Below are 24749 nucleotides of genomic sequence, written 5' to 3' on the forward strand. Positions count from 1 at the left end.
TCAACTCTGGTCACTCTTGGATGCATGCTTAGCTTCTGGTGACCTCTCTTAATAGTACGAAGTTCCTACGACTCAAAAAGAAAAATAAAATACGCCTTCGAGCACTTTCGTCTTCGTAGAGCCGTCTCTTCGGGTCACACATGCTCTAAGTTTTATCAAGTAATCCTTCAATCTAATTGATCCTTTAAACTTCTCTGCAATTACAGCTCATTAGCGCACACATGCTTGGCTAGCATTGTCATTAATTATCCAAAACTCGTTTAGAGGCTAAATGCACTTTCACTAGGCGGACCGTATTGGACACAACCAGAGATGGGCTTGCCTAGGGAAGGAATGGACTCCTTGCGAAAATAGCTTATCGCAAGCGGGCCACTTAATACTACTATGCCCAAAGGAGCACAATCATCGCTGATGTTCGACTTAAACGACCATCATCTTAAGTGACCGTTTGTGATGAGTGCACAATCATTTTTACATGGTCACCCAATGTGAGGTTGAGTTATTTGGTTTAAATTGATATAAAATGTTAGATACATGCATTCCAACTTCGTAGTTGCCATTGGTTGTTGAATTTCATCGGTCTGATTCACAAAAATTAGTTGTGTATTATGCTGGACGCCTATGAGATGCTTTCTTATATTTTAGCATGGTTAAAGTAGTCCTTGCATGAGTACAATTTACCCCATACAAAACTATGATGCTACTCCTATTTGCTCTCAAGGCTAGACTCTTTTATACTATTTGATATCAACCCGGTCGTGGTATATTTTCTAGTCTTTAATTTAATGGTAGATATAAATATAGTTTAGAGATAAGTGCGTACTGATTTCAAAGTTGAAGAATCGTACAGTGAATCCACAATAATGCCTTTGAGTGTATAAGGATAGCAGAGTACATAGCAAGTACGTACGTACCATGTAAACCATAGCAAGTACGTACATAGCAAATACTGCAGTCTAACGCACCGGGTTTGATACTGTAGTCAATTTAGTCGATGTGCTTGACCTCCACTGTATTGATACTACTACCTGGTATGCTCCCCAGGCCCCGGCCTCTTTTAGACAAAGAAAACAAGGTTTCTAATTTTATTTTTTTCACACATAAAACATTTTTTTGCACGACAAGATTATAATATTAACTAAATGCATATATTGGCTGACAAAAGTGAACAAATTTCTTATGGAGGTCAAGACACATGTTTTAAGAAAGAAGAAGAAAACATGTTCTCCATGCATGGTTTGCAAGAATCAGAAAATCTGGTCAAGTATCGATGTAATATGGTCGCACTTACTGAAGCTGGGAATTTCTGAAAGACCGAAGGTCCGGTATTGTCACGACGAAATCGCTACTTCCCATGGACATGTTTCTCTTTTGTTATGTGATGTGGCTAATGATTTTACAACTGAAAAAAGTGGAGTTGGTACATAGAGCCATCACGGTTCTATTCGCACTGATGATACACGTGGTGTGACCGATGAATTAGACTTCTATGATACGATGTGTCATGTCAAAACGAAAGTGTTAATGTTTACAATAAAAGGGTTGGATAATTATCGGAAGTTGCAAAAGGAAACCCATGATCTGCTATACAATGAATCAATGGGCTGCAAAAAGAATTTTATTGTATTGCCTTCGGTGCATGAACTAATAAAGTTGAAAGCTCGCAATGTATGACCCGATACAAGTTTCAATGATTTGTTGGGGGTGTTCCAGAATCTGCTTTCTAAACCAAATATTTTATCATCCAAGTCATATCAAAGTGAAGCAATTGATATAACCATTGTCTCTTAGTGTTGAAAGGATACACGCGTGTGTGAAACACTGCATATTGTTTCACAAGGAGTACACAAATATTGATAACTGTCCAAATATGGTGCCAAATGTTATAAAAATACCAACAAGTCTCCTGAAGGTGATGTGGATGATATAGAGTTATCAGGAAATGAAAACAAAAAAATTCCAGCCATAGGGATATTGTACTTAGCAATCAAGTAATGCATGAAGCATACGTTCTCGACCCATCGACCCCTCCGGATGATGAACTTATGAGGATACAGATACCGCCTCAACGTGAACAATCGATGATCCTCAAGAAGTGGAATCGTCTAGTTAATCCTTGAAAGGACTGCAATAAAGGAGAATGGTCTAGAGTATGCTCCGGCGCAAATTTGTTAGTTACAATTATGTGCTTACCGTTATTATTACTTATTATGTTGTTTTAAAATAAATTGAATCGGTTTGTGCCGAGCAGGCAAAACCATCACGGCCTAATCAGAATGTTGCCACCATCATGAAAGATGACGGTAAAGCCACCTAGGCCGACTGTGCCACATCTATGGAGGTTACATCCAATGGTAAAATGGAAGAGATGTGAAAATCATACGAAGAACAAGATACCGGACATCCAATACAATGTAACAGCTATCGATAGGTGCAGGAAGCCGGTGGAGCTGCCCATAGTAAGCGTCAAGTTCAACAACTCATGTGGCTCACTTGTTAAGAATTTCATGCCAATCAATGCTGAGCTATGCGACAGACATGTGTTTAATGGGGTGATAGGAGGGCTAAGGAGGGCTTAAATGACGCAGTGCAGATCAGCTAGGGGGCTGAAAACCCCTTAGTCTCGGTGGTAGATCCGTCCCTGGGAGCTGTCACGGATTAAGCTGAAGAAAATATTGAAATATCCTGAAAACGCTGAGAGGATAGCAAAAGAGTTCACTCTAAAAAATCTGCACGCTTGTAGTGCCCATTGGTTATGCCTGGAGGACCCAAGATGTGGCCACACGCGCCAAGCGTTTCCAAGACATACCTTCCAATGCACTAAAATTCTGGAAGAATACACTGGGGTTCAGGTGGCTAAGGTGAACTCCGAGCACACACAGTTAGAACACAACATCGGAACACTAGGGACTACATACTCTAGCACCACAGTGATATATTATCATCATCTTTGTTAGCTAGGCGGTTGATCTCTTAAATAAATGGCAGGATAGGAGTCTTTTATTTTCTCAACTGTAAGTCAGTAATTCGCAACGGAAGCAAAGGATATTCAACCGGCCAGCTACGACTTGATTGAATACACCTACTAGCCAATAGTTTACGACGCAGTTGAAATGGAGAATACGACGTTCTAGTATCTCCTTTTGCAGGAACAAGCAAGCTCAGGTTAGTCAGCTAGCTAGCTTGCCACCAGTGCATGTTAGTTTCAAGACTTCCAAAGCAATCAATACATTTGATAGCAGTACCCGTACTGGCTGCCTACAACTATACTACTACGTAATTCTTATTATTTCGGATAATAACATGATCTATTAACTCTATATTTAACTATAATTTTTATTAGAATATATAACAAATCAATTTTTAATTTTATAAAAGTATTGTTTACGATGCGTATGCGTATCCCGTTGTTTTTCAAACTAAATATTTTAAAAATTACTCCCTCCGTTTCATAATGTAAAACTTTCTAACCTTGCGTAGATATATATAGATGCTAATGACTCTAGACATAGTTTTCAATTAATAAATTTAGATAAAGTTAGAAAGTCTTACGATATGAAATGGAGGTAGTATTATTTATCAAAGTTTTAATAGTTTAATCATTATTGTCTGAAACGATAAAACTTATAAAAATGGAGCGAGGCAGGCATGCATGCAGCTCGCTTACTACACTAGATAAGGGAGCTGAGGCAGCTACTAGTTTCATTCATAGTAGTAGCCATGAAGGAGAGAGACACGAACAAGCAGCTTCTGCCGACGCGGGCGTCGTCGTCGTCCTCCCGCTTTGGCGGGAGAGTGGGCAGCAATGTCGCCGTCGTGCTTCTCCTCGTCTCCCTGGGCTTCGTCCTCGGCCTCACCTCCTCCAACGCCATGTTCCTCAAATCTTTCTACCCCTCCTCTTTCATGCCATCGATGCCATTACTAGTGCTCTCATCTAGCACTAGTTCTAGCTATCCTCCTATTTTGCCGACGCAGTCGCCGGAGCAGCCATGGTCTTCACCACCAGCTCGGCATGACCAACAGCAACAGTGGCTGCGGCCGCCGCCAATGCACGACATGGCCGACGAGGAGCTGCTGTGGAGAGCGTCCATGGCGCCGAAGAGCCGGCGCCGTCCGCCGGAGGACGTGGTGCCGAAGAAGGTCGCGTTCATGTTCCTGGTGAGGGGGGAGCTGCCGCTGAGGCCACTCTGGGAGAAGTTCTTCGCGGGTCAGAGAGACGACCACTACACCATCTACGTGCACGCCCACCCGTCGTACAACTTCACCGGCTCGCCGGACTCCGTCTTCTACGGCCGCTACGTCCCGAGCGTGGCGGCCAAGTGGGGCGACGCGACGCTGGTGGAGGCGGAGCGGCGGCTGATCGCGAACGCTCTGCTCGACGCCGGCAACGAGCGGTTCGTGCTGCTGTCGGAGGCGTGCATCCCGGTGTACGACTTCCCCACCGTGCACGCCTACCTCACCGGCGCCAACACCAGCTTCGTCGACAGCTACGAGAACGGCGGCAGCCGGTCGCGGTACAGGGACTTCTTCGCCGGCCGCAACATCACGCTCGCCAAGTGGCGCAAGGGCGCGCAGTGGTTCGAGATGGACCGCGCCCTGGCCCTCGAGGTCGCCGCCGACGACGACCTCTGCTTCCCGGCGTTCCGCGACTTCTGCGTCGGCCGCCGCGAGTGCCTCATCGACGAGCACTACCTGGCGACGCTGGTGACCCTGCTCGGCTGGGGCCCCCGCAACGCCAACCGCACGCTGACCTACGCCGACTGGACGCGGCCGGTGAACCGGCACCCGCACACGTACACGGCGGAGGAGGTGACGGAGAAGGTCATCGGCGACATCAGGGCGGACAGGCGGTGCTCCTACAATGGCGCCAGGAGCGGCGGGATCTGCAACCTGTTCGCGCGCAAGTTCGCACCGGAGACGCTGCAGCCGCTGCTGCGGTTGGCGCCAAAGGTCATGGGCTTCGGCTAGGGCTACCTAACCTAGCTGACAGATCGACATGCATGCTCGGGTCATTCCTTGCGTTGATCGGAAGAGAAAGGTATAGATTTGATTTTGTTGAGATAAATATGGCGCCAAGCAAAGCTGGCTGCAGTTGGCGGCATGGCACCCAGAGAAAATAATTTTCGTTTTTATTATATTTCCCACCAAAACATTTTCACATGCATATTTGCCATTTTTTGGCTGATTAATTAACTTTGTTACCAACGGATGATTCCATATACAAGAGTTTTTTGATCCACCTGAGGTATTTCGTCCGTTCCTAATGTAATCATTTCTATAATTTAAATATTATACTAAATATATGTATTTTTAGCAATTAGAGTACAACTTCTTATATGAATCATTTCATATTTAAAATTATTCATATTCTACCCTCACATACCCTCCTATATATCTTACTCATTCCTTAGGTGTCAGGAGACAACATATTTTTTTTACCTTAATATATACTAAACAATTTAGCAATGTTTATATTCTAGGACAGAGACAATATTATGTGTATATATTAGTTGCTTTTATTTCTAGTCCACAATGCAGCATCAAGAGGATTAGATACTGTGACTCTTTGAAACAAAGGATATCGTGATTGTTGAAGACACACTCAAAGAGTTGACAGTAAGGAATTCTTTTACCAGGATGATCCGCACGGTATTAATAGCTTTTTACTTAGCACAGCTTGATATTCGCCTTCAAATTAGGCCCAGCTCGTTTCGTCATATGGAATTTGGATTTCTGCAGGCACGCATTCCAACCCTCAAAATCATACTAATAGTAGTTTTGATGTATATGCATCACGAGAACAGGCTTTCAACATTCTGTACAGCGAGGAAGCATCATTAGTTTTCATGTTTTATAGATCAAAAGATGTCTTTTTATATAAGAGCATCTCCAACGGCTTATCTAAATTTGATCATCCATATTTTCAATTAGATGATCATTTAAAACAGTTTCATCTTTCTTATCTCTATGTACTCCACCAGAGATCATTTATATATGGCATCCTCTATTTCTCTTTGGAGCTTAATTTGTAGTCTTTATCCTCTATTTTCAGGATAGAGGAGAAGATAGATGAGCTGTTGGGGATGCTCTAAGCATATCGAGCACAGTGAAGTAATATTTGAAATGTAAAAGTGTGTTGTTTCAATAGGTTCTATACTTAAAATAATCTCGGGTTCGATTGATTCAGTTTGAAGGTTTAGGATGAAAGTAAAACCAGTTTAAGTTAGAGATTTGAGAGCTGAAGCTAGTTAGTGGAAAGTATCTTCGGAGTCAGCTCGCCGGCATAGCACGAAAACCATCAATCCAAGCAATGTTTTAGTAGAGGATTTTAAAATTTTTATCGAGGTAAAGGGCTAGCTCCATCCCAAGTTGACTTGAGCTGAGGCAATTTGTGGAAACCTCCTTCATTATGGCTCTACCTGTTTTAGGCCTCATGATGATTAGGGCTCATTTCTACTGTAAAAACTATGTAAAAACTATTTAGGTAACATGCATGAAAATGAGCTTATATCAGTGTATTCCTTTAAGTGTATTCCTTTAAGGATAGAAGAGTTTGTTGAACAGATCCACCATCTCTTGTATTGGCCCAAGGTGCAGCTGCATCCCGGGCCCGTGTGAGGTGAGCTACCGTAAAAATCATGGGCCCTAAAATTTACAAAGTATATGTAATAGTTTTGGGTTTCTTTAATTAGAAATCAGTCTCAGTTGTCTTGCATAATAAGTATATATAACAGTTTAGTTCTTCAACATAATAAAGGTCCAGTCTAAATTCTAAATTTCTTGAAGCGATATGAGTGTTTTCCTAATACAACCATTCCATAAGTGTCATTAGTTTTTTGTTTTGGTACTCGATATTAGGCCTCTCCTTAGCGCTCTGAACTGGGCTTCATATTTTTATGGGACGCCGCTGCAAGGTTGAAGAGATTTAGCCCAACACAAACGATAGCAAGTGAGACTAATTGGCATGAGCGGAAAGAGCTTGAGCCCAAAATGATTTTTTGGGGTTAATCTGATATCGTGAGGTTTGCTAGCAGTCCTACTAAAAAAATACAGCACCTATATTCTGATAATCTCCACCTATGTTGGCGTAAGTTGACACCATATGTCCATACCAAACAATTCTTTCAGTCTCTGTCCAGCTATCAAACAAAACCAAACTAATTTCGTATGATTGTATATACCTTCACGCGCGAGCTAGCATCAACAAAAGCTAAACGAATTACGAACTAAATTAATGAAAAAAAATCAAGATAAAGTCATGTCATGTGATAGTGGACATTTGAGCTCGACCATAATTGTGAAGCATATCTTGCCTATATGAATCATTTGTGGTCCATCGGCCATCGCTAAATATATCATTTGTAGTTCCAAAAGTATTTTGGCTAGCTATTCTTTGGTTGAGTGAACCGGATATCCATATCAGGTCTGTTTCATGCGGAACGCGTGCTTTCGAGAAACTTATCACCTGGATCATATCATACATGTAGATCATTTTCTATATTTAATTTGCTTTAATTATAGTATGGTAGTAGGTCGCGGCCTCGGTATAAAATATTATTAACTGAAACGTGTGATGTTCGGATAGTAGTCTATCTCACATGGTCGTAGGGGTGATTAAAAAATCCAAATGACATATTTATAAATAAAAATAAATTTATGAATAAAAATTTTACAAACGTATTATCAAAGACCTAAAGCCAATGCTGAAAATAAACATTCATGAAACAACTCTAAAATCAACTCCAAATTTAGAGTTGAAAATTCAAAATTTGGCTTATAAGCAAAAGCGAAAAAAATAGGGTTGATTTTATTAATATTTTCTCGTTTCACTTTTTTATTTCATACTTACCATTCATCTTGTTTAAAAATACATAATTATAAAATGTTTTGTTATTATCTAATTTATTACTAAACATATTTTAACATGATTATGATTTTGCATACTTGTACAGAAAATATGATTTAAATGAATGGTCACTCGAACGAAATTGGTTATCTCTAACAGGCTTAAAATATCATATCTATCAGATAGGACACCCGTCACTAAGCAAAGGTCAGTGATGTGAGAAAATGTCTTAATCGGGTATCCAATCGTCACGGATGACACTATCTCACTCGGCCCTATGGCCCGTCACAAACGACGCTCATCCTTGACAAGCCATAATTATGGTCCGTCACGGATGAGTCTTATCTCTGACGAGTCTAGATTATGGCCCGTCACAGATGAGTATAATCTAAAAAAAATAATTTTATCATTTGTGTGCCTTTGGTCATCTCTAACAGGCATTTGGTTAGCATTTGCCCTCGCTCGTGTGCCTTTCCGGGAGGTCACCCATCATGGAATTGCTCTAAGCTAAGATTGCTTTCTAGAAAGAAAATATAATTTGTTAATAAAAATATTCTATTAATCATATTAACCCCAAGGCCAGGATGACATGTGCTAGCATCCCTAATTCATATACACTCATTCACAAACACAACCATCAATATATCTAACACAACAACATTCATATAAATTTTACTTTGGTCTTTTTACTATTTAGAAATATGACAACTTCAAACAATATTTTCAAATACTAAATAATTTCACTGAAAAATTCATCACCAACAAAATTGTATAACTCATCAATATATATAACTTTTAGTTTGTTCATTTTTCTGTACAACATTTTTTTGAACGGTTTGAATTTGAATTTAAAAATATGACAACTTCAAACAATATTTTAAAATACTAAATGGTTTCAACTGAAAAAATCATCAACAACAAAAACGTGTAACTCATCAACATCTATAACTTTTACTTTGGTCTTTTTGCTATATATATAACATTTTTTGAATAATTTGAATTTTAATTTAAAAATATGACAAGTTCAAACAATATTTTCCAATACTAAATGATTTCAACTGAAAAAGTCATCAACAAGTCGTATAACTCATCCATATATATACCTTTTATTTTGTTCATTTTTCTATACAACATGTTTTTGAACAGTTTGAATCTATATAGCATGTTCATTTTTTAGTTGAAATCATTTAGTATTTGAAAATGTTGTTTAAAGTTGTCATATTTTCAAATTCAAATTCAAATTGTTTAAAAAAAGTTATATAGAAAATGACCAAAATAAGAGTTATAGATCTTGATGAGTTATAAAACTTTGTTGTTGATGATTTTTTAGTTGAAATCATTTAGTATTCGAAAATATTGTTTTAAAGTTATCATATTTATAAATTCAAATTCAACTTGTTCAAAAAACGTTATATAGAAAATGACCTAAATAAAAGATGTAAATCTTCGTAAGGTATACAACTTTGTTGTTGATAAATTTTCCATTTAAAATCATTTAGTAGTTAAAATATTCTTTTAAGTTGTCATATTTAAAAATAGTCATCCGTTACGGGCCATAATCTATGGTCCATCAGAGATCAGGGTCATCCGTGATGAGCCATAATTATGGTCCGTCAGAGATGAGAGTCATCCATGACGGGCTATAATCTAGGCCGTCACAGATAAGAGTCATCCGTGACAGGCTATAATGTTATCTCAATCAGGCCTAAACTACGGCTCGTCCCTGATAGGTGTCATCCACTATGGGCCTAAGTTTTTTTTTTCCATCTAACATATCTGTGCATGTGCGACCATATTCAATCGGACGATTTTTCGGTCCGTCAGAGATAACTCATCTGTGACGGTGCACTAATTCCAGACATGTTAGAGCCCGTTACCGATTAAAGGTTCTGTACTGGTGGGTGAAAGTACTACTAAAGTTAATAGCATCAAATAATAAATACCGGGTAATACTTAATTTTGTGAACCAGGTAGTTATATTTGTGAAAAATGCATCATGGTATTGTGATGAAATAATGTCCCATAAAAACTATAAAAAATACATCCCAGATTGTAATTTGAAAACTTTCATTAGCATAAATATATATTTATAAACTGCACATGTCAAATATGCATTTTATAGAACATCTTGCTAATAGGTGAACGCTCAATATTCGGTTACTTATGTTAGAATTAAGCTTATGCGTCTTAGCCCATAGAGAAATATAAAATTTTCAAGAAAATATTGAAAACCCATCCCACGAGAGACATGTATACGAAAATTTAGTAATATATTGTTTATTCTAAAAGATCGAGATCTTACTAAAATCAAGTATGCTCTTCTAGTCATGTGAGCTATGGTGCGAGAGAACTAGATAAACGCATGCTTGTTTGCGTCGCTATGCACGAAACGATGGACAGATGGCGCACGTGTGAATGGTCCACCAAAGTACGCTTCCGCTTGCACAAACTTGGCTATGCAATCATATCTCGTGTAAGGTTTTGGCGAAGTGCTATGGGCGACTTCTCACTATTTGTTCACCACAACCGGTTCTCCTTCTAATTTGACCATGTTGCCTCGTTGGCAATATGTCCATGCAGCCGCTGCGAGCAATGCTTCGCTTCAGAACTCGATTCAGAACAGTCAATAATCTCAATAATTTTTCGTACTTTTAATATATATATTTATATGCAGTGGTTCTGTATACATGTCATATCTATGTGAGTTGCTTGCGTAAGTTTATATATTCGTTGTCCTGATTTATTTCTAAATTAAATTAAATAGTTCTATATCTGTGCTAATGCTACGGCTCTGCTTATTAATGCAAATAAGATATCCTAAGTTCCTTCAAATGTAATCCTATAAACCAAATATTCGAAGTTGTCTACCTATCAAATATTTGTTACGTTGATTATCTAGCAAAAGTCTAACAAAACAGCAACAAACCACTAGTTAACAGTGACTATGATAGTTTTACAAAATTATTATAGGTTAACACACATTGCAAGTGCAAACTTCTAAGTTTGGACAACAATTTCAGCAAGACCAAGCTAAATTAATGAAATATACTTTATGCAAACATGACATGCATCTCATTTTATTAAATGGAAAATTATTGATGTTTGTATATATCAAATAAACAAGACAATTGTGCAACTCTCAAATAACACATGATTCAACATCTATTTTTTGTGAGTATTAAAACAAATATCACCGTGTCTCCTTATACTAGATAAAAAAAATTAAATCAAATATTAATTCACCGTGTAATACGTAGAAAATATTTATCACATAAGCTCTTTTTAGCTCAAAAATATACTATAGCGTTAAATAAATAAATTGCAGCAAGCATAAATTAAACATGTAATATACATTTATATAGATGTTATCTAAAATAAGTATATATGTTCAGATTGACAAATAGGAAATAATGGGGGATGTTTTTGTCATGGTGGTATTCGTAATACTCTCCCGGGATTTTTCATGACACCATTGAATTTTGGATCTACTTTTAACCATCCATCTTTTAAAAGTTTTTTACAAGTATACAGTAGTCATTCTTAAACTCTCTTTAGTAATTAATAATTCAAAGTGATAAACATATGCATAATTTCATTCACATGTTCATATATAATTGACACACATCTATTCGTACAGTAATGCTAATCAATAACATGACAGAGATAAATTAGCTTGGATATTAGCTAAATTAGCGGGAGGCTTTTGCTGACACAATGGTATTTATAATGCTTCCTTCGGTCTTTTTATGAGACTGTTAAATTCTAGGTCTATATTTGACCGTTGGATTTGATGCATTAGATTTGACGTGGGAGGATAGATGAAATGTGTGCATGATTTGCAGAACCGATAAAGGGGAGGAGTATATTTGATAGTTGGATTTGATGCATTAGATTTGACTAAGGATGACAGATGGGATATGCGTGTGGTTTAGGGAACCAATAGAGAGAAAGAGAGTACATGGACCATGCATCGTTTGATTTGATTTAGATGATTTGAGTCGTTTGATTTATCCAATGAGTAAAATAAATTTGTGCTCTATAGGATAGATATATTTGATCGTTGGATTTGATGCATTAGATTTGATGTGGGGGGATAGATGGAATGTGCGCATAATTTGGGGAGCTAGTAGAGAAAAAGAGAGTAGATGGAACATGCACTGTTTGATTTGATGTAGATGATCGATTTGAGCCGTTAGATTTGTCTAATGAGTAAAACAAATTTATACACTATAGAATAGATCTATAGGGGCTCATGTTTTCAACAATGTATGAGATAGCTGCATCTTTTATTGAACTTTATTGCGAGCAGAAGTTTCTTCGATGTCTTTGTTATCTCTCTTTAGAGAAATTCTGTAGTCTTTATTCCTTAAGGTGGTAACTTTATGAAACAAACCAAATTTAATTATAGTACTCATATGCAACGGAGAGTGTTATCTCGCATGCCAACGGCCTAATCCATAGGTTTCCATAGGTTGGTACCAACCTCCAATCTCTAAACCCTTTCCATGTGTTAGATCACGCATAATCTACGGCCAGAATTTCATAAGCCCTCTGCTGGATCACTGCATGCGGAGTTAGTGGAGAAAATAGAAGCTTCTTTACGAAATTTATATAATTTTTAATCGATCAATTCTTATTTTTAACTCTAAATCAGAACCTGCACATGTCAGATGTTTCACATGGAATTTACCTAACGCATGTCCAGCTCTTTACATGGAAATAAACAAGCAATTTTGTGACTTCAACCTGAAACTATAGCACTCTCCGTATTTCAAAATGCTGGGTGTATTTCATTTTATTAAAATAAGAATGCACTCAAACATTACTTTATTAATATCATTTATGTAAGTACAATCATAGTATAAAGCATTTTATAATATAAACCTAACAAAATTTATTTTGTTTTATTGAAGTTATATATAAGTAAGGTTATGTTTGGACGCACACCTCTTCTACCAAAACAAAATACGGCCGTTATCTTAAAATACTGGAATTACATCGCTCTAATCGCAATCACAATTTCCCTTTCATCATGGCATGCAAAGCACCCGCCATATATTTTAAGGCCAGTCTCTATGCATAGTTTTATGGTGTAGTTACCAAGACCGTAAACTAGATAATCGAGCCAGGGATGAAACTCATCTCTTATCTCATGAAACTCACTCATTTAATGACTTTGCCAAGTAAAGAACTTTACTGATGTAGCATCCTATTTAATATGCATGACACTTCCATTAAACATACATATTGAGACTGACCTAATGCAAAAATTAACAGCACACGCTGCCACTCGCCGTCCCGTACCATTCATAGGAGGAGTTTTACTCTCATTCTTTTTTTTTACCTCAAGGTACCGGTACCTCGTGGTACCAAATCTCTGATCGTTGGATCCAACAGTACACATCCTACTTAGCTAGATCTTATGGTGAGAAAAGATTTGGTACCTCGAGGTACCGGTATCTCGTGGTAACAAATCATTTCTAATCGTTTTATCTAATAGTGCATATCTGCTTAAATAGATCCAACGATGAAAAACGATTTGATAACTCGAGATAGAGATAAGAGTAAAACTCTTATAGGAGACACCACTTTCTTGGTCGCTCACTCACTCCTGCACTACACAACTGACACACCGATCGATAGTCGCAGCAATGGTGGCTTTGATTCCATGGGCTCCTCGTCTCCCTCCTCTCCGTCTACCTCCTCGACCTCTTTGCACGCCGCCGCCTCCCGCCTGGTGGCTTTGATTCCACTGCCGCTCATCGGAAATGGTGGCTTGGATTCCACTGCCGCTCATCGGCAGCCTCCACCTGCTCGGCAACCACCCGCATAGCTCGCTCGCTGACCTCGCCACTACCTACGGCCCTCTCATGTCGCTCCGCCAGGGCGCGGTCACCACGGTGGTCGTCTCCTCGCCGGAGGTTGCCCGTGAGTTCGTGCAGAAGCACGACGCCGTCTTCGCGGACCGGTCGGTCCCGGACTCCATCGGCAACGACCACACGAAGAACTCCGTCATCTGGCTGAACCCGGGGTCACGGTGGCGCGCGCTCCGCAGGATCATGGCGACGGAGCTGTTCTCGGCGCACCAGCTCGACGCGCTCCAGCATCTCCGGCAAGAAAAGGTGTCGGAGCTGGTTCGCCACGTCGGGCGGCTGGCTCGCGAGGGGGTGGCGGTTGACGTCGGCCGGGTGGCGTTCACCACGACACCACCAGCGTGAACCTTCTCTTCGGCACCGTCACACACACACCCCGTCACAACATTGGTATCCTTTAGCACTGACCGGCCTCACACATGTGGTCCCACTGATCGGTCTAACACATAGACACATATGGACCTCACACCCGCGGTCCACTGGGCTTCGGGCTTACGCCACCCGAGTGTGCACGGGCACTAGAGATTGTGTGACCAGCTCTGATACCACTTGTTGGCCCAAAACCGGGAGACGCCGGCTCAACCGGGAGAAAGTCTTTATACACCCTAAAAGTTAGCCCATGAGGTGAGAGACTCCTCTACTTTTAAATTGGTGTCACTTCCCTAAACTTTCAATGTGGCACTATTCCCAACAATCTCTCCGTCACACACTGCATCACCAAAGCCCACTCATGGTAGTTGGTCCTTGTCAACGGCGGGAGCTCCACGGCGCTAGAGTTGGCCATGACACGCTCGGCGGCACCCGAGCTCGAGTCTTCTCCGATCTTTACTGGCGAGCTGTCTCCGATCTTGGTCATCCGGCTCTGATACCAGGTGATAGAATCAGCCAGGAAGACAAGAACAAAACTCGCTTTCTCTCACACACAAGAACGGCTGGAGGTTGAAGATGAACAGTGGAGTTGCAACGACGAACGCCGCGGAGCTGATGCTGGCTTTATTACTGGACTTAAAAACGGAACTGGCCTGGGCAAAGTAACAACGGAGCACTGGGGCTACATATAGGCCACACCTACGAGGAGCGAACCTCCAGACGTCCGGCCTCTTCATGCCACGATTCGCACGTCTAGCTCGCAATATCCGAGAGCCTCTCGCTCCTTCCGGGCATCACGGCTCCTCCGCACGAACCGGCAACCACGCACACCACTCCATCCTAACTAAACTAACTAACTACGACATGCACGATCACTCCATGCAGCCTACATGCAACACACTTGCGTGCAGCCATGCATGCATAGAACCTGCAACTTCACTCGCACGGCAGCACTACTGGACGAACCGATCTAGCCGAAGCAACCGTGGAGCTAACTGGACACTACGACGCGTCGCGGCCGCAACACAGCGCGACGCACACGCACGGGATCGAGACTCTCCACGAGTCCACGGCATGTTTATTCCTAACACTTCTCGCGTGACCTGACAAGCCTCGAAGATCGCGGCGCATCCAAGGAGTTCAAGCAAGTGATCACGGACATCATGGAGGCAGCGGGGAGCTCCAACCTGTCGGACTTCTTCCCGGCGCTGGCTGCCATCGACTTGCAGGGCTGGCGCCGGCGGCTAGCTGACAGGGCTGTTCGACGCCGAGATGGACCGTCGTAAGCAGCACGGCAGCCATGGCACCGGACAGCACGGGAAGGAGAAGGACGACTTCCTGGAGGTGCTCCTGAGGCTCGCCGCGCGGGACGACGACGTAGCGGAGCTTAACGGCGACACGCTCCGGTCACTCTAATTTATAGTAAGGATGATTCTATCGAAGTCCTCTGCTATAGTCTCTCTCCGCCGCATTCTACCGGCAGTATAATTTAATCAACACCGTTAATCTATTTTTATCAAATGACTATGATCAAATTATACTACCAATGCAGTGGAAATTTGATGGGTAATATCGTGTTTTTATTGTGATTCTAAATAACCTAAGATATTTCGGCGGATGCGCACACGGACAAATCAAACACCGCCGCGGGATGCTAAAGCGAACGCCACCGCGGTCAATGATGCTGCCAGTCCCGTACGTAATACACGTACATAATACATTTTTTATTGATAAAACATATCAAAATTACAAAATACTACTAATCAATTAATTGACAAAATAGTAAATTATCCTTTTAATAAACGGCTTGGATTAATTCTGCTGGTACTGTAACACTTTCAGTGGAATGTACAGGAGAGGAGAGGACACTTCTTAGGCGATTAAGATTTGTCCGAATCCCAGTCCTTTGCACTCTGGGATGGTGGTTCTCTCAAGCATTATATATTCTGGGAATTGCTGACGACAGGATGCTTAGGTTTTCATGTGCGTCAAAACTTTGAACCGACGCTATTTGTTAAGAAGACAGCAAATTGACAAACAACCAACCCTAATTTATGTTATTCCTAAAACAAGTGAGATGAAAAAAAATGTTGTGCATGCTATTACTAATTGTCACCACCATTTCAAACTATGTTTCATATTTTGTTTCTGCAGGACTTGTTAGCTGCGGGAAGTGATACAAGCTCAAATACGATGGAATGGGCCATGGCGGAATTACTGAAAAATCCACTGTCAATGGCTAAGGCATGTGAAGAGATTGCACAAGTTGTCATCAAAAAGAAGAATTGAAGAATCAGAAATTTGTCAGTTGCCAGCCTTATTTGCAAGCTATCGTGAAGGAGACATTACGACTGCATCCACCTGTTCCACTGTTACCACATCGAGCTAAGATGGAGATGCAAATAATGGGTTACACGATACCTAAAGGTGCGAAAATATTAATAAATGTGTGGGCCATGGGTCGAGATAAACGGGTATGGACAGAGCCTGAGAAGTTCATCCTAGAGAGATTTCTTCAGGGCATGCACACTGCAAAATGCATCACCGAGGAGTTTCAACCTCCAGCTAGGACAAAGCAGGTTTAAAACAATTGTTCCCACAATGCATGCATCCCTGTGTGGGCCCTTGCAACAGCCTTTTCACTTCCTCTCTCCATAGCTTTCTCTCTTCTACTCTCATACCGCACGTCTCATCTTTCCTTCTCACTCCTCATCCTCTCAAATCCTCCGGCGGCAAACACCTCCAGGTCGACGGGGACAGCTTCGGGCGGAGCTTGGGCGGGAGGAGGCGGCAGCCGACGGCGACGGCTTCCGACGGAGCTCGCTGCGACGGAGCCCGGGCTCGGGGGCCCAGGGAGGAGGCGGCAGTGGACGGAGGCAGCTAGAAGAGCTCGGGGGTAGCGGTTGGCGGGCTCCAACGGCGGCGAGGCGAGCTCGGCGTCGGCGCGGTGACCTCGGTGGAGGGTGGCACCGACCGCGTTGGCGCGAGATCGGCGGCGGCGCCAACCGCGTCGGCGCGAGCTCGACGACGGCGCTTGGGGGCTGGCGGCGGCTCTTCGTGGGCGGCGGAGGTAGGCGACCGGGGGTGATGGATCTGGGTGGCCGAGCTCGGGTACTAGTGCTTTTCGTGCCACTCTCCCTACCAAACTGACGAGAACACCGTCCCCTCTGCAGGATGCGAGCAACCCCGCAAGGGTGCGGTCCATCGCGAGCTGGCGATGCTGCGCCGACGTGGTGGGCTGTGGCTCCTCGCCACGTTGGCGCACTGTGCATGGGCTCACAAGACAATTGACTTCAGAGGTGGGGATTTGGAGCTTATCTCATTTGGTGCAGGACACCGAATTTGTCCTGGAATGCCATTAGCTATTCGGATGGTGCACGTGGTTCTTGCATCACAATTAATTCATTTCGAATGGAAACTCCTGGTCGAGGACAGAGAAATTTGGCTCGACGCCAGTAAAAGCCATTCCTCTTAGTGCCATGGCCACACTAACTTGAGCCAACAAAATTCAGCGGTACGAACAATAATGGGCTGCTCTTGTCTACTGATGCAATGTATCATACATGGAAATATTTGAAAGTGCATCTAGGCCCCTAATTTGTTTTGGTGATTAATGACAATCAAATGATGAGGACTAATGACGTGTGTGAGAATGTGAAGGCATAAATAGTCCTCATGAAAAAGTTGTTGTTGCGCCACCCACATGAAAAAAAGAAGTAAAGTTGGTATATTCGTGTTGGTGTGTGTATTTACTTTGAATTTAAGTCAACTAGGAACGCCGTACTATAAAGAGGGTGTGCAAATGAAATCTAGTAATGAATCAGGTGCTCGGAAATGTTTTTGAAGTGCATCTTTTGCTATCTTTTTGAAGTTGTGCTGGACTTTACGGAAGTTCCGAAGGAGCTAGAATCGGTTCTGTAAGTTTCACGGAAGTTCCGAAGGAGACCTTCGGAAGTTCCGAAGGAGCCAGAATCGGTTCTGTAAGTTTCACGGAAGTTCTGAAGGAGACCTTCGGAAGTTTCAAGGAGCCAGAATCGGTTCTGTAAGATTCACGGAAGTTCCGAAAGTGTTGACCGGAACTTCCGTTGACTTGACTTTTCGCAGTTGACTTTGAATTTTCTAAGTGTTGGGGGCTGCTATTTTAAACTGACCGGAAGTTCCGAAGGAGACCTCCGGAAGTACCAAAGAAGGAATCCTTTGCCCCCAACGGGCAGAAATTGAGCGGGGGTATAAATACCCCCCACCCCTCAAGCTAGAGTTGCTGCTTCACATGTTCATCTCTATGCCCTTGGCTTGTTCTTTTTGAGATTCACTTTAAGCCTTGCTTTCTCACTTCCTTCTCTCCACGGATCTAAGTGATTTGGATTTTGTGTGTGTGAGAGTTGGTTGTTTTGAGTTGGTTTGAGTGCTTGGTGTTGACTTCGTGAGAAATTTCGTGAGCACTAGATTCATCCCAAGATCTCCTTGCTAGCTTGTTACTCTTGGTGATTGAGGACAACTAGACGGCTAGACGTCGTTCCTCGAGCCACCGAAGCTCTTGTGGTGTGCCGGGAAAAGGTTTGTGAAGGTTGGATCTCACCTCCGAAAGGAAAGAGATACCTCAAGTGAGGGGGAGTGCACGAGTGCAACCCCGAGGAAAGGGTTGTGGAACCCGGCTCAAGTTTGAGCTCCTCAACGGAGAGTACAATCCCCTCAAGGATTGGAACTTCGGTAAAAAGTCTTCGTTTACACTTGTGGTGAAATCTCTCTAACTTGTTATTTAAGCATTGCTTTTGGCTGCCGCGCGTACTCTAGGTGCTGTTTGTGCAAAACTTGGAGGTGGTTTGCTTTTTGAGGTTTGGTTGGCTAGATCTACTCCTTTCTCGTTCTAGATCTGGTGTTGAGAGATATTATTATAACTCATCATGTATGGAGTTTTTCTAATAATGAGGGATAACTAATTAAGTTGATAATTGGATATTTATTTATTTTTGAGTACTTATCAAGAATCCTGAGAAAATAAATCAAGGAGAGATGAAATACAAGTGAAGTGATGAATTCTATGTCTTTCCAAATCAACTTAAGATTGAGGTTCAATTTAACGGGGTGAATGTGATCTCGCATTGAAGGGATTTTTAATTTTAAGTGATCATGCATATAACGATATCTCTGTATTGTTGGTATAATGCTTCTGTGCTCATCAATTAGTTAGTTGGTTTTATTCCCCTTTTTTCAGACAATGTACCGTACGTAGTGACAATAGTATAGTATGTATTTTTATAAGTATATTTATCTAGTTATCTATTTTAAAATGATGTATAACATAATTTTATATATTTTTATTTTAATTTTACACTTATAGAATTTCTACTACACATATTAGCAGTGTAGTATAATAAATATAGAATTTCTACTACACATATTAGCAGTGTAGTATAATAAAATTAGAATTCGTTGGATCCAAAGCTATGGATGGCTCACAATCATTGAGGGTACCTTAAAAAAAATCTTGCTTTCCTCTTTGTTCCTGTTCTGTTTTTGTACTGCGGTTAGAGCTTGTGCGGTAAGTTCGCACCAGTGTAGGATCATGATGTCGACTAGACGAGGGTGAAAACGGCGATTAAAAAAAATTACCCCTGATTAAAACTAACCTAAGTTGCTAGGCTTGGTGAGGACAACACTAACTAAGCAACTAAATTAAGTTTTGCAATCCTAGAGTGATAGTGGCTCAAGTAACACTAGAAAAGTAAATTATGCTTCCCAAATAAAGTTTAGCAAACCTAGGATGAAGTGATCACAAGTATGTCTCTAGAAATGTAAGTTGCACAAATGTAAACGAAATAAGTAAAGGAGACAATAGACAAGGAATTTTTCACCGAGGTTCGAAAACTCGTCGGTTTTCTAATCCCCGTTGAGGCGAGCCCAACTCCACCGCTCAACCACGAAGCCACCGCACGCCCCCTTCGTCAAGGGGTGGGCAAGGCGGGAGACGGCCCAAGGAGAGGACTACCCAAGACTTGATCACTAGGGTTATTCTTCCTCTACTCCGAAGATGGCGAAAACCGAGCCACTCACAAACCGACGCCAGGCCTCCTCCACAACTTCTTGGAGAGATCACCAGGGAACTCCTCCACAAGCCATCTAGGAGGCGGCAACCACCAAGAGTAACAAACGATGACCCGACGTGGAGATGATCAAGTGCCATACTAGCTCTAGAATGAAGCAATGCACTTGACTCTTGGCTAGAACTTTCTCTAACACACTAAATGGATGAACCCTAAGCTCAAATGAGTGAGAGAGATGCAAGGGGTGTGAGCAATTAAAATGGCAGCCAAGAGAGCTCCCTTGCTGCTGGTGGGGGAGTATTTATACCCCTACCCACAAAATCTAGCCATTGTGGTCGAAATGCCCCAAATCTATCCTCTACCGGTCAGACCGGATGTACATGGCCAGTCAGGCCGTGCTAGTGTCCAAACCAGAGTTGAGTGGCCGGTTTGACCGACCTCAGCTTGGTCTGACCAACTGTGGCTCCGTCGGCTCTCTATCGGCCAAACCAAATGGCCGAAAATCGGTTTCCAGGAGACCGATCAGACCGCTCAAGTACCTGCTGTCAGACCGGCCAGTGGCATGTGGTCATACTGCCCTATCACTCTTAGTCTAACCGACCTTGGTCTGGCCGACTCTAGTGAATGTTGCAAGAATAAAAATATGTTTCAAGTGTTTATGCAAATGACCTAATGTGGCAATTAAAATCAACTCTTTGCTAGGTCATTACCCCTCTTAATAGTACGGCAAAGCTAAAAACAAACTATCAAATTTGATCGCCCTTCACCTCGATCAATTCAAAGCTAATGCCCTAGTTTTACCGTTTCTTTTCTTCGGTCCGTGCCTCCAATCTTTTAATCCTTCGATAATCATCCATGTGCAGCAAGGACGTGGTACTAACTACAAATATTTAACTCAAAGAAAGCGATTAGCCCACAATTAGCATTTGTCCTTAATTACCAAAATTAACAACAACCAGAGCGCTTGCTTGAGCACGATCTTGGCGTTTGGGATGGCAGGCGTAGGGATGGCAATTTCCCCTGCGGGGTCGGAGCCTCGCCAGAGCCCCGCCCATATAGGGATGGGGACCTGCGGGGATTTGTGGTCGGGGCCCCGGTTTTGGTCGGGGCTGAGGGCGGGGAAGGTTCAAATCCACAAGGACCTGGGGACCTATATAAGAGATTGAAATGTGAAACATTGAAGGCCCAAAATCAAAGAGCCTACTCAATTAAACCCTAACCCCACAGCCCTACCCTCTCACTCTCTCCTCTTCCTCTCTCTCTCTCTCTTGGTCTGACCAGTCACCATTCATGGGAGTCACGAAGGCAGCGGCATGGAGGGGTGGCGTGTGGCGTCGGGTCGACCTGACGGCTGTGTGGCGGGCGGAGTCAGAGGACCCAGCAAGGGAGCCACGGAGCGGCCGCGTGGCGGGTAGTGATGTGGTGAGCCGTCAGGCGTGGCAACTGTGGCTTAGCGGGCGGTGTCCAGGCAGCCGGGCAGGGGCACAAAGGGACGGCCGCACGATGGGCGGAGTTAGGGCGACGATGAGTCCGTACTCCTTCTCTCTCGGCTTTGTGGGGCATTGGTGCCCCGTTTGGTAACGAGGATCCACTAGGGAGGAAGTTAGCCCCGATTTCGTTTTTGGGGAAGAAGTTCAGGGTTGGGGCTGGAGCTGTTCTTGCCTAACCAGGCCCCAACCAACCCCATTGCCAATCCCTTGGCAGGCACTTGTGGGATCTTGTCTGAGCAATTCGGCCCTTTGTGACACATTGTTATTTTTCCACTTAATAAAAGGAAGAGTCCAAGAAGAAAATGCTGCAGGGTTTTATGCAGTGTCAAATATCTCTGAGTTCCAACTGTTTGTGTTTATGCGTTGAGCGATCAATTGCAAGGGTTTGCTGTCAAGTGCTATCGGAGCCACCGCAACGGCCCTTGAAAGAAATTACCCACTCTAGCAACCATAGCCATGCCTGAGAGCTCTCCGAGTCACCGCATGTATCGTATCTAATAGGCATTAGAGTTAGAGTCTGATCAGGGCTAGTTTTTTCCTTTTATCTATTAGGAAACATGTGTCGTATCCGATATGGATTTATTCACCCATGGGTATAAATATGTATACTCGTGGTCATTGTAAATAATCATATGATCAATACAACTTTTGGTGGATCGCCGATACTTTTGACAGGAGCGTGCTCTCGGTGCGAGGATAGTAAACTTCACAGTGTAAGTTCGTAACAGTTAACCCGTCGAATCGACTAGATAGAACTGTCTCTATTCAGTTTGATCTTCTATTTAGTTTGTTTGACGGTTTATCTGAGGTTTACTGGTGTTTCGATCTACTCTCCAGTTTGGAGCAGTAGTATATCCTCGATCAAGGTTCATACTTCTGTTTTGTCTGATTTGTTGAGATCGGTTCGATTTATATGATTATGTCTCGGTTTAGTCCGATCAATCTTATTTTGCTAAATTATGTCATAGATTAGATTGAATACCCGTATATTCCTTTTGCCAGAGTTCTAGCCAGCATTATCTTCAGTAATCTGTTAGTTTATTCCTTAAATTCATAGATCGTCATGTTTTTTTTTGTAATTACATTGGTTTCGATTGCATACAGTCTTGGTTTGGTCCGATATGTGTTCATTTGATCCGATCTGGTTCCAGATGCTCGTCTGATGTATCAATTTTATCAAATAGGTTGATAGATTACACTGATTTAATACTTTATTATCTGTATTGTGTAATTTTGTGTTAATTTCATGCATGATCATGTTTAAACCTAAATTACCTTGGTTTAGTCCAATCTTCTAGGTTTAGTTTGGGCATGCATGTGGTTAATTATGTTTGTTATATCCTGATGATTAATCTAGTAATCCAGTTGTATGATATTTAATTTATTTTAGATCATATCTGTTGCTGACTACATGTGCGATAATTGCCGAATCAAGCTGATCTGTTGATTAATCTTGAAACTGCCTTAGTTAAGTCCAACCTTTCAGGAGTGGCTAGTCGATTATCCTGCTTTGGTTCTTATCATACTCATAATTTAGCCGATAAGGTATTTTAAGCTTATTTACTATGAAATTCCTTTAAAGTCAAATGACTTAGTCCATCGGCTAGGTTCTAAAGCGATATCGGCTATCTGACCGATAGAATCATTGGGTTAACATTTTATCCATGTTTATTTATATCTTATCAGTTACATAATTGACCGGCACATCCTTGTTTTCTAATAGATTGACTTCCAGGCATTTGTGTGTGACGCTTCATCAAATCAGTTTTTGACGTCAACACCATAATATATAAGATAGACTAGAACTAGAATAATATGTTGCCTTCACGGTAAGGTATAGATCCAATCAAATAATACCATGTAAAAATAAGAAAACTTAGTCATAATCGGTTAGGTTCACTACATAACCCTGACCATCATTATATAAGGAGAGAGGAGCGGTCCCTCAAGAGCACAATGATTAACACCCACCATTATACACGACAAGAGTACAAGCTGCCACGATTAGGATTTTACTCACATTCAAAGACCCCAATTTTTATAATCCTAATCTTCTACGCATCATCATGCTTTCAGCGTCACGTACGTACCACCCCAATTTTTACAATGCGGGTTATTTTATAGGCCTATTTGTGAAAGAGAAATAATTTATGAATAAAACTTTTACACATATATTCTTAGCGATCTAAAAGTAATGGCTAGAAAATAAATTTGAGCAAAATAACAAAAATTTAACCCAAAATTTAATATTGAAGATTTAAATTTTAGGTTATAAGTGTAAAGAAAAGAAAAAAAAGATGAATATCAACGTAGACGAAAGTTCAAGACAAGTACTTTGAGCGCACATAGCAGGTTTGACTTTCCGGCGACCCACGGCACCTCATCTAGTTGGTTATTTGGGCTCAAGCACAGTCGCGTTTCAGCTAGCTAGGAGGAAGAGTAATGCAAGAGTTTTTCTCACCATCGAAGATTTGAAGGGATATGGACAATAATATTTGTATGGATAAGTGTGTGGTCCCAACCTATTGAAGACGTCTAGTTTGTTGTATGAGTAATATTACTTCGTTCATCTTTAAATATTTCACGTCGTTGACTTTTTTTATATACGTTTAACCTTTTATCTTTTTAACTTTTTTAAATATGTAAAGTTATATATATGCATATATAAAAGTATAATAATAAATAAAATAATATAAAAATAATTAGTAATTATGTAAAATTTTTAAATAATATGAATGGTAACGGCGTCAAAATATGACCGAGGCAGTAGTTTCTTATGGAAACTAATTAAGTGGAGCTAGCACTGAGATTCACTGTTGGGCTGAATTATTGCTCTCAGAATGTGATGGATAAGTATGCGGTGCAGTTCCAGTGGCCGGACTATACAAACCTTGCCGGTCAATACCCTCTGCTTCGTCTATTAAAGTCATCAACGGAAACTCGTGCGTAGGCTGCAGTCGTGCAATAGCCGCTACAGTATGTGGGTGAGGTATTTTCGTCCCTCACATTTAATATCCACTCTTTTTCAATGTCATGTCAAATACTCGTTAAATTTTTTTTATAAAAATATAAGATAGATTAATATGAGATATAGCAGTTCACAAATAGGTTTAAATGGTACGGGTTG

General features: G+C 41.7%; 1 protein-coding gene and 1 pseudogene across 1 annotated transcript; both read left to right on the forward strand.

The window, feature by feature from the left end:
* LOC102716723 overlaps positions 1-17665 on the forward strand; it is a 29405-nt pseudogene extending 11740 nt beyond the window's left edge.
* Positions 3721-4968, forward strand: LOC102701659 (glycosyltransferase BC10-like). Its single transcript, XM_040528157.1, has one exon. It carries the CDS (start codon positions 3721-3723, stop codon positions 4966-4968), a length of 1248 nt encoding a protein of 415 aa, XP_040384091.1.
* Positions 17666-24749: the final 7084 nt, after the last annotated feature.

This window comes from Oryza brachyantha, chromosome 10 (genome assembly GCF_000231095.2).
Source record: "Oryza brachyantha chromosome 10, ObraRS2, whole genome shotgun sequence".
Lineage (NCBI taxonomy): Eukaryota > Viridiplantae > Streptophyta > Magnoliopsida > Poales > Poaceae > Oryza > Oryza brachyantha.